The sequence below is a fragment of the Urocitellus parryii genome, chromosome 6, assembly GCF_045843805.1.
Source record: "Urocitellus parryii isolate mUroPar1 chromosome 6, mUroPar1.hap1, whole genome shotgun sequence".
Lineage (NCBI taxonomy): Eukaryota > Metazoa > Chordata > Mammalia > Rodentia > Sciuridae > Urocitellus > Urocitellus parryii.
Genome location: NC_135536.1, coordinates 133,058,304 through 133,073,302, shown reverse-complemented (window position 1 = coordinate 133,073,302; position 14,999 = coordinate 133,058,304). Strand labels below are relative to the sequence as shown.

Here is a 14,999-nt window from a genome sequence, read left to right as displayed (position 1 = left end):
GGGAAGGAGGGTGTGAAGCTGGAGCAACTGTGGACACCAGCCCCCAAGTACCTGATGCTTCTTCTGTCCACAGCCAAGAAGTCCTGTGAGCAAGTTCAGTTCCAGCCCAACACAGTGAACACCTTGGCCTGCCCACTCCTCTCCAACCTGGCCACACGGCTCTGGCTGCACAACGGAGCCACTGTCAATGCCTCTGCCTCCTGCCGTGTGTTGCCCACTGGGGACTTGCTCTTGGTGGGCAGCCAGCAGGAGCTGGGGGTGTTCCAGTGCTGGTCACTGGAGGAAGGCTTCCAGCAGCTAGTGGCCAGCTACTGCCCAGAAGTGGTGGAGAATGGGGTGGTGGAACGAACAGACCTGGGCGGCAGTGTGCCTGTCGTTATCAACACATCGAGAGTGAGTGCGCCAGCTGGTGACAAGTCCACCTGGGGTGCAGACAAGTCCTACTGGAATGAGTTCCTGGTGATGTGCGCACTGTTTGGGCTCGCCGTGGTACTTCTGTTTTTATTCTTCCTCTACCGGCACCGGGATGGCATGAAAGTTTTCCTGAAACAGGGGGAGCGTGCCAGTGTGCACCCCAAGACTCGACCTGTGGTGCTGCCACCTGAGAACCGACCACTCAATGGCGTAGGTCCTCCTAGCACTCCACTGGACCACCGAGGGTACCAGGCCTTGTCAGATAGCTCCCCAGGGCCTCGGGTCTTCACTGAGTCAGAGAAGAGACCACTCAGCATCCAGGACAGCTTCGTGGAGGTGTCCCCTGTGTGCCCTCGGCCCCGGGTCCGCCTGGGCTCTGAGATCCGGGACTCTGTGGTATGACAGCTGACTTCTAGATGAGGCTTCCCTGGCTTCAGAGGCTGTGAATGCTCAGAAGGGGGTCACTAGGCCTCCATTTCTCATGGAACCCAACCAGGGTTCCTTGCACTTGGGAGCCTTGGAGTTAGCTGGCCTGCTGCTCTTCAACCAAGTCTTACAGCCCGGCAAGCTATAAGAGGGCTGCCCTCCAGGGCCCAGTGGGGCCTGCCTATGTGGGCAGAACAGTGCTCCTAAGTAAACTGAGCCTTTGGTTTAAAAAGACAACTGAAAATGTGAATCCAGATGGGAAAGAGAGAGAACATGGACATGCCATGTCACAGACACACGGTTTCTACCTTCACGGCCTCCCAGATTCTTGGGACTTTTATTCAAAGTGGTTGTGTGAGACAGAGTTGGAAATCCCTGCCCAGTTGGTATCCTCTACCTTCTGCCTTATCCTCCTGCCATAGGCTTCCCTTCTCCCTGCAGAGCTAGGGGCTAGCTTGGGCTCTGAGGGTCCTTGAATTGCCTGGTTGAGGATATAGCTGTGCCGCCATCACCCCACCACTCAGGGACCAGAGGGCCAGGCTGGCTCTGCAGCCCTCCTTAGGCCCTGGGCTCAGACCCAGCTCCTGGGCCTTCTTGCCCATGTCAGGCTGTGGCCACGTAAGAGAAGGAGCATGAGCCTGGGAGAGATTGTGACAATGTACACATTTCCATTGGAATTCAAGGAAGGAAGAAACCGTTGCCTGCCTTCATCCCAGTCAGAGAGACAACTCTTGTGTCCCTTTCACCATCTCAGCCCCATTTATGAACTTAAGCACAGGGTGGAATTGACTGTATCCCAGCTTCTTCTCATCCCAGTTGACCTTCACACCCCGCCTGACTCCACACTAAGGGATACCCATACTGACACTGCCCAGCACAGGGCCTTGAATTTACATGGGTTTTATATATATATTTTTTTTAATAAGATGCACTTTACTTTTTTTGTAATAAAATTTGAAAAAATAATTGTTTAATCATGGCTCTCTTAAAGGACTTTTGCTTTTTGAAGTTGGTCTGTTTCTGGGGGTTCTAAGCTTTTTTTCCCCCAAGGATTAGTGAACCACAGCCAGCCTGGAGTGGAGTATGGCACTTACCTAAGGGATTTTAGTCTGCAGGAGTCACTCCGTCCATCAGTTCAGTGTAGCTAGGGATGGGCCTACTTTCCTTAAATGCCTTTCAATTTTGGCAGGGTTGGGGGGTACCAGAGATTGAACTCAGGGGTGCTAGGTATTGAACCCAGGGACTGAAACCAGGGATTGGACACTGAACCACATCCCTAATCCTATTTTGTATTTTATTTAGAGACAGGGTCTCACTGAGTTGCTTAGGGCCTTGCTAAATTGCTGAGGCTGGCTTTGAACTCACAATCCTCCTCTCTCAGCCTTCTGAGTTGCTGGGATTATAGGAGTGCACCATCATGCCCAGCCTCTTACAATTTTTAATTTCACAAATGATAATATGGTAAAACTAACTTTTCTTTTAGTATACAGTTCTTCAAATTTTAACACATTCCAAAATTCATGTAACTACCACCACAGCCAAAATTCTAGAGAGTTCCACCTCTCACTGCTATCTCCTTATACTTATACCTTCATTCAGGGGTGGGAGGGATTTGATTTCTCACTGATCCAACCTTTCTTTTTCTATATCTCTTTCTTTCTTACTGTACTGGGGATTGAACCCAGGGATGCTTTACCACTCCCAGCCCTTTTAATTTTTTATTTTGAGGCAGGGTCTCAGTAAGTTGCTCAGAGCCTTGCTAAATTGCTGAGGCTGTGATCCTCCTGTCTCAGCCTCCCAAGACTCTGGGATTAGAGGCATGTGCCACATGCCTTGCTGGTCCCATTTTTAGATGTGACTTATTACTAGTATGATCAAAAGTTTCTAAAAGTTCCGTTCTTCCTTATACCAGTGTTTCTAGTGCCACACTTAGGATCAAAACCTCTAAACCTTTATTATTGATTAGTAGAAACAGAGTGATGACAATGGCAGGGAAAAGCAGGTGGGGTCCTCTCCTGCCCGGGACCAGACTGCGCGGTGCCGGCTCCAGGCTGGGCCTGCTTGGCCGGCCCTGACAACGCAGGCGTAACCTTGGCCACAGCTCAGCAGTGGAAAGGTCTTGGACAGGGTGCTGGGATACACGCTGGGGCTGCTGTCACAGGACAATCTTAAAGGAACTGCACAGAAAAGAGTGAGTTGGATTTTCTTTTTCTTTTTTTCCCCAGTGCTGAGGTTGGAACCCAGAGCCTCATGCATGCTAGGAATATGCTCTGCCACTGAGCTACACCTCCAGCCCAAGTGGGGTTTTCTGATGGAAGAGGAGAGTAGGGACTGAATCCAAACCTAGCCGCCCCTCCCCCTAAGACCTTCTTTAGAATGGTTTGTGTCCCATGTGAGTCTGTCCCTTCTCCTTTGGAAGAAGAGTGACCTGAGACCTGGTCCCCAGAATGCAGAGCAACCATTACCAAATACCTGGCAAAGTCAGGTGAACGGGAGATGACATGCTGGAACTCAGAGAGATTGATGGTCCCATCCCTATCAATGTCTGACTCTTCCAGGATCTGGGAAAGGGAGAGCTTTAAGCCAGAGCCCCAACTCTTGCCTCCTGCTCCCAAGCCCAGCTAGATCAGGCCTGATCTGGCTACTCACATTATCAATGAGCTGCTTCATCTCTGAGGCACTGAGTCGAGTGTCCTCGCCCTCTCCCGTAAGACAGTTCACAAGCTGACTCAGGTCTTCTCTGTCCAGAGTTCCATCATCATCAAAGTCTAGAGAGCAGACATAGGAGGGCATGGTCAGGAGGAGCACCACAAAATGCACAAATGCCACCCACTTCCCAAACAGCCCCACCATGAAGCCCATGTTGGAATAGGTGGTGTTCTACCAGTTCTTTCTGGTCCTTACCGAAAATTCGAAAGGCATAGTGGGACTTGATGTCTGGGGTTGCTGTGTCACTAAATACACTCAGGAGGTCCAGGAAGTCCTCAAAGCTTAGGCTATCCCTGGTGGGGGATGTAGAGAAGACCCTGCAGATTCGTTCCTTGAAGGGATTGGCCTAAGTAAGAGAGCCTTTGTTGAGTGCTTTGGGAAGTAGCCCCAGGTCACATGCTCATTAGACCCTATCAGAAACTTGATGGAGTGGGTCACAGTACCAGCACCATGGAGCTCAGATTTATGGGGAAGAAGCTCTGGGGCCAGGATAGAAGGCCCTGGTAGGGGAGCGCAGGGGGCACTAAATGAGCCAGCTGGAGAAGGGGCAGGAATGGCTTCCTGGCAGTCTGTTTAACTCAAAGTGAGAACAGAGTGGGAAGAGGAAGGAAAAAAGATGAACTGGTTATTTTGGAATATAAGTATTTAACTGAACAACTATTATGTTACAAGAATTGGGTTAGTCTCTTTGTATAAAAAATTTCACAGCAGCTCTACTGAGTTACAACCAACCTGTGCAATAGGGTTTCTCAAACTTTAATAAGATTTTGTCCTCTTAAAGGACAAAACTTGTCTGAACTTCCAAGAATATGTCCTGGAATCCCAGTTTAAAAACCACCATTCTAATTCAGGCATAGTGGTACCTGCCTATAATCCCAGTGATTTGGGAGGCTGAGGTGGGAGGGCCAGTCTTAGCAACTTTGTGAGACCCTTTATAAAAAATAGAAAAAGACTTGAGATGCAGCTCAGTGGCAAAGTGCCTCTGGGTTCAATTTCTAGTACCAATAAATAAATAAATAGCAACATTCTAGATAATTTTGCTGGGTGATTTTTCTTAAATATTTTTTTAGTTGAACACTTACTTTTATGTGGTGCTGAGAATTGAACCAAGTGCCCTGCACATGCTGGACGAGCACTCTATCCCTGAGCCACAACCCCAGCCCTTGCTGGATGAATTTGATAAATCCTTGCCCTCAGAAAGTTAAAGCTAAGCAGGAAAAAAATAAAAACTGGAATACAGACCAGTGACACCATTTTCTCTATTTGAGTGGCAGGAAGAATTAGGGGGTCTAGCAGAGTAAAGGTGGGTAGAGGGGGTGGGGAGCCTTACCTTGAGCTCTGGAATGCTGAGAATCAGCTCAAAGGATACCCGTGCCTGCAGTGATTCATCCACACTTCGTTGCTCCTGGGGAAGGAGCTCACAAAACCGCCTGTGGGCTCTGACAACGAGAGGGGAACTGGTCTCTCTCAAGCAATTGGTCTCCCTGTATGTACTTGCATTCCCATTCCTTGCCTTGCCACCTGACCCTTTATAAATCAGGTGAGGAGCTAAGCCACACACAGGGCTTCTGAGTCACTGGGCAATGGTCAGTCAAAAGGATATAAGTCACAAGACAGTACAGGCTGGGAGTCCATTCTTGCAATAGGTATTTACTGAGAGCCTATTGTGTGTTCTCTGGCACTGTGCTGGGCACTGATTCTAGATCACTGATGGATGGAGAGACTAGAGAAAGAGCCAAAAGGTCCTTAAGAACAGAAAGAAAAGATCAAAACCACAATCTCATTCTCTTTCACTCCAGGGACTCCTCCAGACCTCCCTGAACTATCTTCCTTCTCAGCCCCACCTCCTTCCCAATGGAATGATCTTTGCCAAGGGAAGTCCAGGAATCTTCTCATTCAAGGGTTCTAACCCACATCAAATCCACTTCCTCCCAAGGTAGTCTTAGGCAAGTTACCAAACCCCTCTGTACCTGTTTCCTTGCCCTATACCTCCCTAAGTTAGATGATACAGGCAACCACTTAGCACAGTTCCTGGCCTAGGTAAATGCTCAAGAAGTGTTAACAGTTACTATATTATTCAAGTTAAGTTGGAAGGAAACGCCAGGCTCTCCAAGGCTTCTCTGGTTTTGTTAGTGGGCAAAGTCAGCCGCGAGAGCCACAGCAACCCTTGCAGGACAGGGGCAGGATGTTCGCTAGTGCAGAAGCTAGTGGAGCACAGGGTCAAACAGCTCCCAACTTTTCCCGGATCCTGAGAGGTGGTTCTGCGGTGCAACTCTGGGGTCCCAGGCGCGACACGAGAGGGTGTACCAGGAAAGGGGTGCAGCCTTGGGCTTGGACTCCTCGCTTCCAGTAACATCTCCGCTGCTTAACTCCAGCAAGCCCTGCCCCACCCTCCAACAGGGGATCAGTTTGCCCATCTATAAGACAGTGACCCCCAAAGCCGCCTCTAGAGGATCCCAAGTCGCAAGTGGGGTTCAGGGCAGCACTCACAGGAGAATCTCCTGCTTAGTCAGGAACGTCAAGTCCTGGAAGGCAAACCAGAAGGGAGGTCAGCCGACCGTCCGGAGGCCGCAGCCGCTGGGCCGCCCACCCCGGGACACCGCTTCCGGGCGCAGGCCGGCACGCGAGCTCCCCGAGAACCCGCGTCCCGCGCACCTGGTACTCGGCCAGCAGCTCTTTGGACAGGCGACTGCCCGAACCCCCCATTGCCGCGCCGCGCGCACAGCTCCGCCAACTCTTCTTGGGACACCGACAACTTTCTCACTTCCGCCCTCGGCTGCGTCACCGACCAGTCCCCCCGGCAACAGCAGCTGAGGCCACCAACCCCCGCACCCCCTCCTCGCCACGCCCAGGCCTCCCAGAGCTGCTCCGCCCGCCAGCTGCCGGCCCCCGCGGTACTAGGCGAGCCGGAGGCGGGGCCCGGGGCGGGGCCGGACGCTCCGGGGCAGGGCCCAGGCCCCGCGGCCCCGCCCCCTGGTGGGCGGTGCGGCCGCGCGCGTAGTGCAGACTGCGCCTGCGCTAAAGGCTTCCTGACCCGCTTTCCGCGAGGTAGCGGCTGCAGATAAAGTCTCGTGGTGTTGCATCCCCACCTGCAATAGGTGCTGGCAGCAACAGCCCTGGGCGGGACCCGTAAGGAACATCTAGGAAATCCCTTCAGCTGGAGTATCCGGGAAACCTCGGACTCGCCGGGTGACTGGAAGCGGTTGGCTCCCCATCTGCCCTGAGAGCACTTTTCCAGTCTGTATCAGCGGGCGCCTGTTACAACACTCGGTACACCGAGCCCCTTTTTCCAGAAGTAACCACAACCTTGCTGCCTGTTAAGCCTGTTTACTGAGAACCCACTGGATGTCAAGTACTGTGCACAGTTATCTTCCATTCTTGAAACAGCTGGACCAGGTAGGCTCCCATTTTACAGACATGAAAATTCACGTCCAGAGGTGACTCTTCTGGCTCGGACATTTAGACATTTAGGACATGTAGGTTGACCCCCTCCGAGGCTCCCACCCTACTCTATTATTCCAGCTGAGGTGCTTCCTTGAACTCCACCCCAGCGCCAGATTACATGCTCCCAACTGTAAAAACCGAGCTCTTGATCTTGTCCTCTCTCAACTCCCAGGTCATTGCTTGGCACATAGATTTTCAATAAATATATATCGGATGCGTGCTTGAATAAATGAACCTATACTACTCTAGAAGGTGAGGATTCCAAGTTGCTGGGAGGAGGAGGTGGAGGTAGGATTAATTTTTTATTCTTCCAACTCATTATTCCTCCTGATCTTTGTAGAGTCTAGACCTGAGTATGTCATTCTCAGTTTAAAAACCATTAAATGGATCCGGGCCAGAGAGCATATGCCTTGTAATCCCAGAGACTGGGAAGACTGAGGCAGGCGGATAGAAAGTTGGAGACCAGCTTCAGCAATTTAGCAAGATACTCAGCAACTTAGTGAGACCTTGTCTCAAAATTAAAAAAGGACTGGGGTTATAGCTCAGTGGTAAAGCGCCCCTGGGTTCAATCCCCAGCAAACCCCAATCCAGGGGGGAAAAAAATGAAATGTTTAAAAATCCAAAGCCTGATCTTCTGGAACCCAGACTTCCTCTTTTCTTTTGGCCCTCTCCTCCTGTGTTTCAGCCACTGTGGCTTTTGTTCCTTTTTTTTTTTTTTTTTTTTTTTTTTGGTATTGGGGACTGAACCCAGGGGCACTTTACCACTGAGCCACATCCCTAACCCTTTTTTATATTTTATTTACAGACAGGGTCTTGCTGAGTTGCTGAGACTGGCTTGGAACTCCCGATCCTTGTGCCTCAGCCTACTGAGCTGCTGGGATTATAGGCAAGTGCCACCACTCTTGGCTTTTGTTCCTCTTCATTTTATCTTCAGGGAAGTCTTTCCTGACTCCCTAGATTAGATTAGGATTCTACACTTAGAGAGGTTCTAATGCTTCTTCCATGACAGTGCATATATATCTTGTTTGCAATGTAGGTTTATTTGAGTGATGATTGCATAAGTGTCTGTTTCCCTTTGTAGAATGCAAGCCCCATAAGCACAGCTAGGACCTGATGTGTGGCAGTTGTTCAGTGTTTAATGAGTGACTCTAGTTTTCCCAGCACTTCATAATAAGGGGATCATTTGAGAGTGATTTTGTTAAGAAAGATTCACTATATCAATGTATGAGTACCACATTTGTGGAAATGTTACACTCCATGCAGTGGAAACTACAGTGCTATGGAAACACCAAAACCAGTCAAAGTGATTGGAGTGTAGCCTCATCCCAACCTGATTATTTTTCTCTTGAGAGTAGGCCCTTTCTATCCAAGATAGGGTTGATCTTCTGTATTCAAACAATAGATAAGGGCTGGGATTGTAGTTCAGTGGTAGAGCACTTGCCTAGCATGTGTGAGGTAGCACCACATATAAATAAGTAAAATAAAGGTCCATTGATAAATAGAAAATAATTTAAAAAACTAAACAGAAACAATAGACAAGCAAGAATCTGTCACTGTGGCTCCTATGTAAGACAGACCAGGAAAAGCTAATCAGCCAGGGATACCTTGACTGCATGGTAATCAGAGATTTATATGAAGATGTGGCAATTGACCTTGTGACATGATGACTAGCTGTCATCTAGATCTCCCAGCCGCCTCATTTGGTTCTGAATCTTCCTTCCTGAATAACCTTCTGATGGTCACTTTGCTTCCTGGTAGATATTGTGCCATTTGGCACATTTGTCATAGTATTAAATAGTTATTCTGAATCATGTGGTATCTGGTTAGCATATTGTCCTGTTTTTTTGGTTTTTTTTTTTTTTTTTGCCTAATCATTGATAAAATTGAGTTCCTAACGCCCACTGTGTGTGTGTGTGTGTGTGTGTGTGTGTGTGTGTGTGTGTGTGTGTTGTGCTGGGGATCAAATCCAAGGGCACTCAACCGATAAACTATATCCCCAGCCTGTTTTATTTTTTTATTTTTATTTATTTATTTTTTAATAAATGGGATGTTTTTTTTTAATTTTAAGGAGAGAGTGAGAGAGGAGAGAGAGGAGAGAGAGAGAGAGAGAGATAATTTTTAATATTTATTTTTTAGTTCTCGGCGGACACAACATCTTTGTTGGTATGTGGTGCTGAGGATCGAACCCGGGCCGCACGCATGCCAGGCGAGCGCGCTACCGCTTGAGCCACATCCCCAGCCCCTTATTTTTTTATTTTGAGGTAGGGTCTCACTAAGTTGCCAAGAATGACTTTGAACTTGCAATCCTGCCTCAGCCTCCCAAGTCATGGAGATTACAGGCATGAGCCATTGCTCCTGGCTCTGATATACATTAAAAGGAGTTTATCAAGAACTGAAGGATAGCTCAGTTGTAGAGCACTTGCCAAACATTCATGAGTCCCTGGGGTTGATCCTTAGCACCACCATTAAAACAAAACTAAACAAAAATTATCTTCTCATTCTGATTATAATTTTATTTCTTGGTTTGATTCTCTCAAAGGTTAAATTTGTGTGTGTGTGACTGGAGATTAAACCCAGGGCCTTGCACATGATGCCAGGCAAGTTGTCTCCCGCTGAGCTCCGTTCGTACCCCTTTTTAATTTTATTTGAGACAGTGTTTGGCCAGGTTTCTCAGATTTGCCATCCTCCTGCCTCATCCTCCCAAGTAATTTGGATTACAGGCATATTGGTTATGATTTTGTCAAGAGTATCAACTCTTGGATTTATGGATTTGTTCTACTTTTTTTCAGTTTTTTTAATATTTATTTTTTAGTTATAGGTGGACACAGTACCTTTATTTTATTTTTATATGGTGCTGAGGATTGAACCCAGTGTCTCATGCATGCTAGGCAAGCACTTCACCTCTGAGCCACAACCCCAGCCCCCTTTTTTCATGTTTAACAAGACTTTCTTTTTTTTTCTTTTTTGGTGCTGGGAATCGAATCCAGAGCCTTGTGCATGCAAGACAAGCAATCTACCAACTGAGCTATAGCCCCAGCCCAACAAGACAATTTTTTTTCCTGCTTGTAAGATTATTCCTTTCTTCTTGTTTTCTTTGGGACCTTCAATAGGATGGCCATACAGATTTCACCAACACGTGATTTATGATCCGAGACCCAAAGGAGCCAGCCATGTGAAGAAACTTTGGGAAAAAGATCTGTTATTTTGCATTAAAGGAACAGAAAGTACTGACACCCTGAGCAAGAACAAACTTAGGAAGAGTAAGGAGTAGAGTGGCAGTGGGGAGAGTGGTCTGAGATGAATTGAAAAGCATACAGAATAGGTATCCCCAGAATATCAGGAGTGAACATTATGTAGGTCTTTATCCTGAATGAATGAATGAATGAATACTGTCTTTGATATAGCTCGGGTAAATAGGAAATAATTGAATTTCTTAAATTCATTTTGAGACACTTTTTTAAAAAAGTTTTTAATTGTGCTAACAGATGCATAACATAAATTTTATGTTATCTTAATCTCTCTACAAAAGATTTTTTTTTATATACTGAGGATTGAACTTAGGGGTGCTCCACCAATTCCAGCCTTTTTTATTGAAACTGAGTCTCACTAAGTTGCTGATTTTCCTGCCTCAAGTCTCCCAACTTGCTAGGATTAAGGACATGCATCACTATGCCCTGCTAAAATTTTTTAATTGCTTGGGATGTAGTTTAATGGTAGAACACTTGCTAGCAAATGCCAGGCCCTGGGTTCAATCTGTAGCACCATACACACAAAAAATATATATAAAACACAAACAATATATTATATTGCCAGGCTTGATAGCACACACCTACAACCCCAATGACTTGAGAGGCTGAGGCAGGAAGACCAAAAGTTTGAGGCTGGCCTTGGCAACTTGGCAAGACCCTCTCTCAACATAAAATTTGAGGACTGGGGATATAGCTTAGTTGGCAGACTGCTTGTCTCACATACACAAGGCTATGGGTTCAAACCCCAGCACCACAAAAATAAAATAAAATAAAATTTGAAAAGAGGTGAGGATACAGCTCAGTGGTAAAGTGCCCCTGATTTTAACCCCCAGTATCAAAATAAATAAAATAAAATAAATTGTTTGGGGAACTGCTATACTTTTTCCTCCAATGGCTGTATTACTTCACTCTCCACCAACAGTGTACAAGGGTTCCAGTTTCTCCACATCTTTGCCAACATCATAGAATAAGTCTTTTATCTTTTTTTCTCCCATTCCTCTCCTCTGTGTATACATATACAGAGAATACATATGTGTGTATGTATGTATGTATATATAAATATATATGGATGTTTGTATATAAAACTGTCAACAAAAAATAGTCAATATATATTTTTGATTTAGTAAAAACATGCTCATCTGCAAGTGATGGAAATATGAGCAATTTCTATTTTTTCTAGGTATTTTACCAAAGGCATGGATTATATATTGTTTTTGACTATAATCTAAACAAAAAGTCAAGATTTTTTGAAAATAAAAATCTCTGAAAATGGACTACTCTCATGTATTTTTCATCTCTTAGGATTGTTTCAGGTAGTTCCATGGCTCTTTTGCATTATTCAAAGGAAACTTCATATTTGCTACCTCCAAACAATGAGGACTGGGAAGAGAAAGGCATCCCTGATTTTGTCTATGGGCAGAAGGAACTTATAGTGGAAGGCATTCAGTGGCCAAGGAATGCACCCAGCGCCCTGGACATACCAACGAGATTTGACTCTGCCCTCTGTTCTGCCTGGAGGCAGAGGGTGGAGCTAGGGCTCTTTCGCTACCGCCTAGGGGAGTTGCAAACTCAAACCCTCCCTGGTGCTGTGGGTTTTGTGGCTCAGCTAAATGTGGAGCGAGGTGTACAGAGGAGACGTCCTCAGAACATCAAGAGTGTAAGGCAGGCATTTGACCCTGAACAGTTTAACTTCAACAAGATCCGGCCAGGAGAAGTTCTCTTCCGTCTGCACCGGAAGCCCAATGACTGTAGAGCTGTCCAGCAAGAGGACATCCTGGTGATAATCAATGTCAGTCCCCTGGAGTGGGGCCATGTGCTGCTGGTTCCTGAGCCTACTCTGGGGCTACCCCAGCGCCTGCTACCAGGTGTGCTGCGGGCAGGGCTTGAGACTGTGTTGCTGAGCTCTCACCCAGGCTTCAGGGTTGGCTTCAACAGCCTGGGGGGATTGGCTTCAGTGAACCACCTCCACCTGCATGGCTACTACCTGGCCCACAGATTGCCTGTGGAGGGGGCACCAAGTGAGGCTCTAGACCCAGGGGGCCATTTGTATTTGCTCCAGGCCGTACCAGCTCCTGGTTTCCTCTTTTACACTAGTGGGCCAGGGCCTGACTTAGAAGCCTTGATTAGCAGGGTATGTCGGGCCACTGACTACCTCACTGATCATGAAATTGCACATAACTTGTTTGTAACTCGGGGAGCTCCACCTGGAAAGGCGTCAACATCCACAATTCTCACAGGGGTCCGAGTAATTCTGTGGGCCCGGAAGTCCAACTTTGGAATAAAGGAAGGTGAAGCTTTCAATGTTGCCCTCTGTGAACTGGCTGGCCACCTCCCTGTCAAAACATACCAGGACTTCAGTAGCCTGACAGAGGAGGCTGCCCTGGCCCTCATTCAGGACTGTCTGCTGCCTCCAGCCCAAGCAGATGAGATACAGGAAGCACTGGTAGCCTTGATGGCCCAGGAAGAGCTGTGATCCTTCTGGAGGTATTTATTTGCTAACTGACTGAATCCCTTTCCATTCATAGTCATTCATTGTCGTAGTCATCTGGTCATTTATTTTTATGATTGCTTTCCTACTTCTCTCAGCCTAAGGGGAAGAATAAAGAAAGAACTGATGACTGGTCTTGGTGAAGGAGAGAAACCTTGGAATAAATTGAATCAGCATGCTCTCCTGGTTATATCTGCTGTTTTTCACCTTTCTTCCTGTTCTCACCTTCTCTGTTTGTTCCTCCTTTGCCCACTGTTTTGTTGTTGCTGCTGTATGTTTTTTTTGTTTTGAGACTGGCTCTCCCTATGTTATTCAGGCTGTCCTCAAATTCCTGAACTGTTGAGCTCAAGTGATTTTCCTGCCTCAGCCTCCCAAATAGCTGGGATTACAGATGAATGCCACCATACCTGACTGCAGCTCAGGCAGTCAGATGCCAGAATCTGAGCTGGGACAATGTGCATTTGTGATTCTCTCTACCATTTCTTTTCTTTTCTTTCCCTCCCTCCCTCCCTTCCTTCCTTTTTCTATTCCATCACTTATTTTTATTTCTTCATCCTTCTCTTGAATTTGTTCCTGCTTCTCCATCAAGATGCCCTACTTCTTCATCTCCCTAAAAATTCATCTTGAATTTTCCTCCCGTACCCAACATAGAGTTGAATGGTCTTTCACATTATCTCTTGTGAAAACAGGGTGTACTCATAACATTAAAGATGCAGGTCCTCTTACTATTTCCATTTAATAAATGAAGAAAGGGAAGTTGACAGATTGTCACTTATCCAAGGTCAGCCAGATAACACATGGGATTTGAACTGCAGCTCAGGCAGTCAGATGCCAGAATCTGAGCTGGGACAATGTGCATTTGTGATTCTCTCTCCAGTCAGCAATGCCCATAAAGTATAATGCTGCCCTTAAAATTTTATGACCTTCTGGAGTCTTTCTCTGGCATTTCACAAGCTCCACATGATGCAGGCTTCTTGAAAAATCCAGAGCTAAGTCTTTACTTCTCTATCTGTATCTGAGTCAATGTAAGATTTTGTATTTGTTTGTGATACTGGCCATTGAACCCAGGGCCTTGTACATGCTAGGCAAGTACTCTACCCTATAGCTAAGCTATATCCCCAGCGCTTTTTAAATTTTATTTTGAGACAGGATCTCAGTATACTGTCCAGGCTGACCTCAAACTTGTGATCCTCCTGCCTTAGCCTCCCAAGTAGCTGGGATTACAGGCATGTACCACCATACCACCATACCCAGCTGTGGAAATTTTTGAAAAATGAATGCTTTGTCCTGTTCCGTTACTCCAGTGATCTCCACACTGATTCCAGAGGAACCAGTCAAAAGGTACTACTGTAGGGCTGGGGTTGGAGCTCAGTGGTAGAGCACTTGCCTAACATGTATGAGACACTGGGTTCAATTCTCAGCACTACAAATAAATAAATAAATAAATAAATAAATAAATAAAGGTCCATCAACAACTAAAACATATGTATACATACAAAAAATTTTTTAAAGGGTATAGTTGTTAGAGAGTTATATATAAAAAGCCATTTTTCCTTGTGCTTCCTTGATTCTTGTATAGCAAAAGTAACCCCAAAAAGGAAGAAAGAAAAGAAAAAAATCCTGAGTTTAGTTTTCAATAGGGATGATCACTGCCACTACTGTTTTCAATAGGGATGATCACTGCCACTTATTTATTTTGTGGGGATTGAATCCAAGGGTGCTTTACCATTAAGCTCCATCCTCAGCCCTTTTTATTTTTTGAGTCAGGATCTCACTAAATTGCTGGGGCTGGCCTGCAATCCTCCTGCCTCAGCCCCAGCCACTGGGATTTCAGATGTGTACAACCATGCCCAGTCCACTGCCACTACTCTTACCCCAAACCTCCTGAAAGAATGGGAGTTCCTACTCACAGTGTAGGAGTCAGGGGGGCCTTCAGAGTAAGGTGCCACCCGCTAGCTGGAAGAGTTCTCCCAGCAGAGGTTTGGGCTCCTCTGTCTTCTATTGTGTAGGCACAGCTTTGGCTGTGGCTTAGGCCCATAGGTACTTGGCTCCCTATGCCCAGGCCTGTATAAAGCTTTATCGTAGAATTTTTTTTTTTAAGAGAGAGAGAGAGAGAGAAAATTTTTTAATGTTTATTTTTTAGTTTTTTAGCGGACACAATATCTTTGTATGTGGTGCTGAGGAGTGAACCTGGACCACACTCATGCCAGGCGAGTGGGCTACCAGTTGAGCCACATCCCCAGCCCTATCATAGAATTTTAATTGGAAAT

General features: G+C 46.5%; 3 protein-coding genes across 4 annotated transcripts in view; 2 read left to right on the top strand and 1 right to left on the bottom strand.

The window, feature by feature from the left end:
• Sema4b (semaphorin 4B) overlaps positions 1-944 on the top strand; it is a 37,524-nt gene extending 36,580 nt beyond the window's left edge. The window contains exon 15 of the mRNA XM_026388193.2: positions 74-944. Within this exon, the coding sequence (XP_026243978.2) occupies positions 74-816 (743 nt within the window). The 3' untranslated portion in view covers positions 817-944. The remainder of the gene's footprint in view (positions 1-73) is intronic.
• Positions 945-2,775: 1,831 nt separating this feature from the next.
• Positions 2,776-6,349, bottom strand: Cib1 (calcium and integrin binding 1). The gene is made up of 7 exons (XM_026388180.2): positions 6,205-6,349; positions 6,040-6,074; positions 4,880-4,988; positions 3,745-3,895; positions 3,490-3,608; positions 3,313-3,401; positions 2,776-3,017 (listed from the first exon to the last, which is right to left on the bottom strand). The coding sequence occupies exons 1-7, from the start codon at positions 6,253-6,255 to the stop codon at positions 2,996-2,998; spliced, it is 576 nt and encodes a 191-aa protein (XP_026243965.2). The 5' UTR covers positions 6,256-6,349; the 3' UTR covers positions 2,776-2,995.
• Positions 6,350-6,613: 264 nt separating this feature from the next.
• Gdpgp1 (GDP-D-glucose phosphorylase 1) lies at positions 6,614-12,899 on the top strand. Of its 2 annotated transcripts, none has more exons than XR_013343739.1 (2): positions 6,614-6,945; positions 7,799-7,847. XR_013343739.1 is itself a non-coding variant. In XM_026388158.2 (2 exons), exon 2 carries the CDS (start codon positions 11,563-11,565, stop codon positions 12,712-12,714), a length of 1,152 nt encoding a protein of 383 aa, XP_026243943.2. In that variant the 5' UTR covers positions 6,614-6,945; positions 11,544-11,562; the 3' UTR covers positions 12,715-12,899. The 2 variants fall into 2 exon arrangements, 1 of the variants encoding a protein (XP_026243943.2); XM_026388158.2 differs by lacking the exon at positions 7,799-7,847 and adding an exon at positions 11,544-12,899.
• Positions 12,900-14,999: the final 2,100 nt, after the last annotated feature.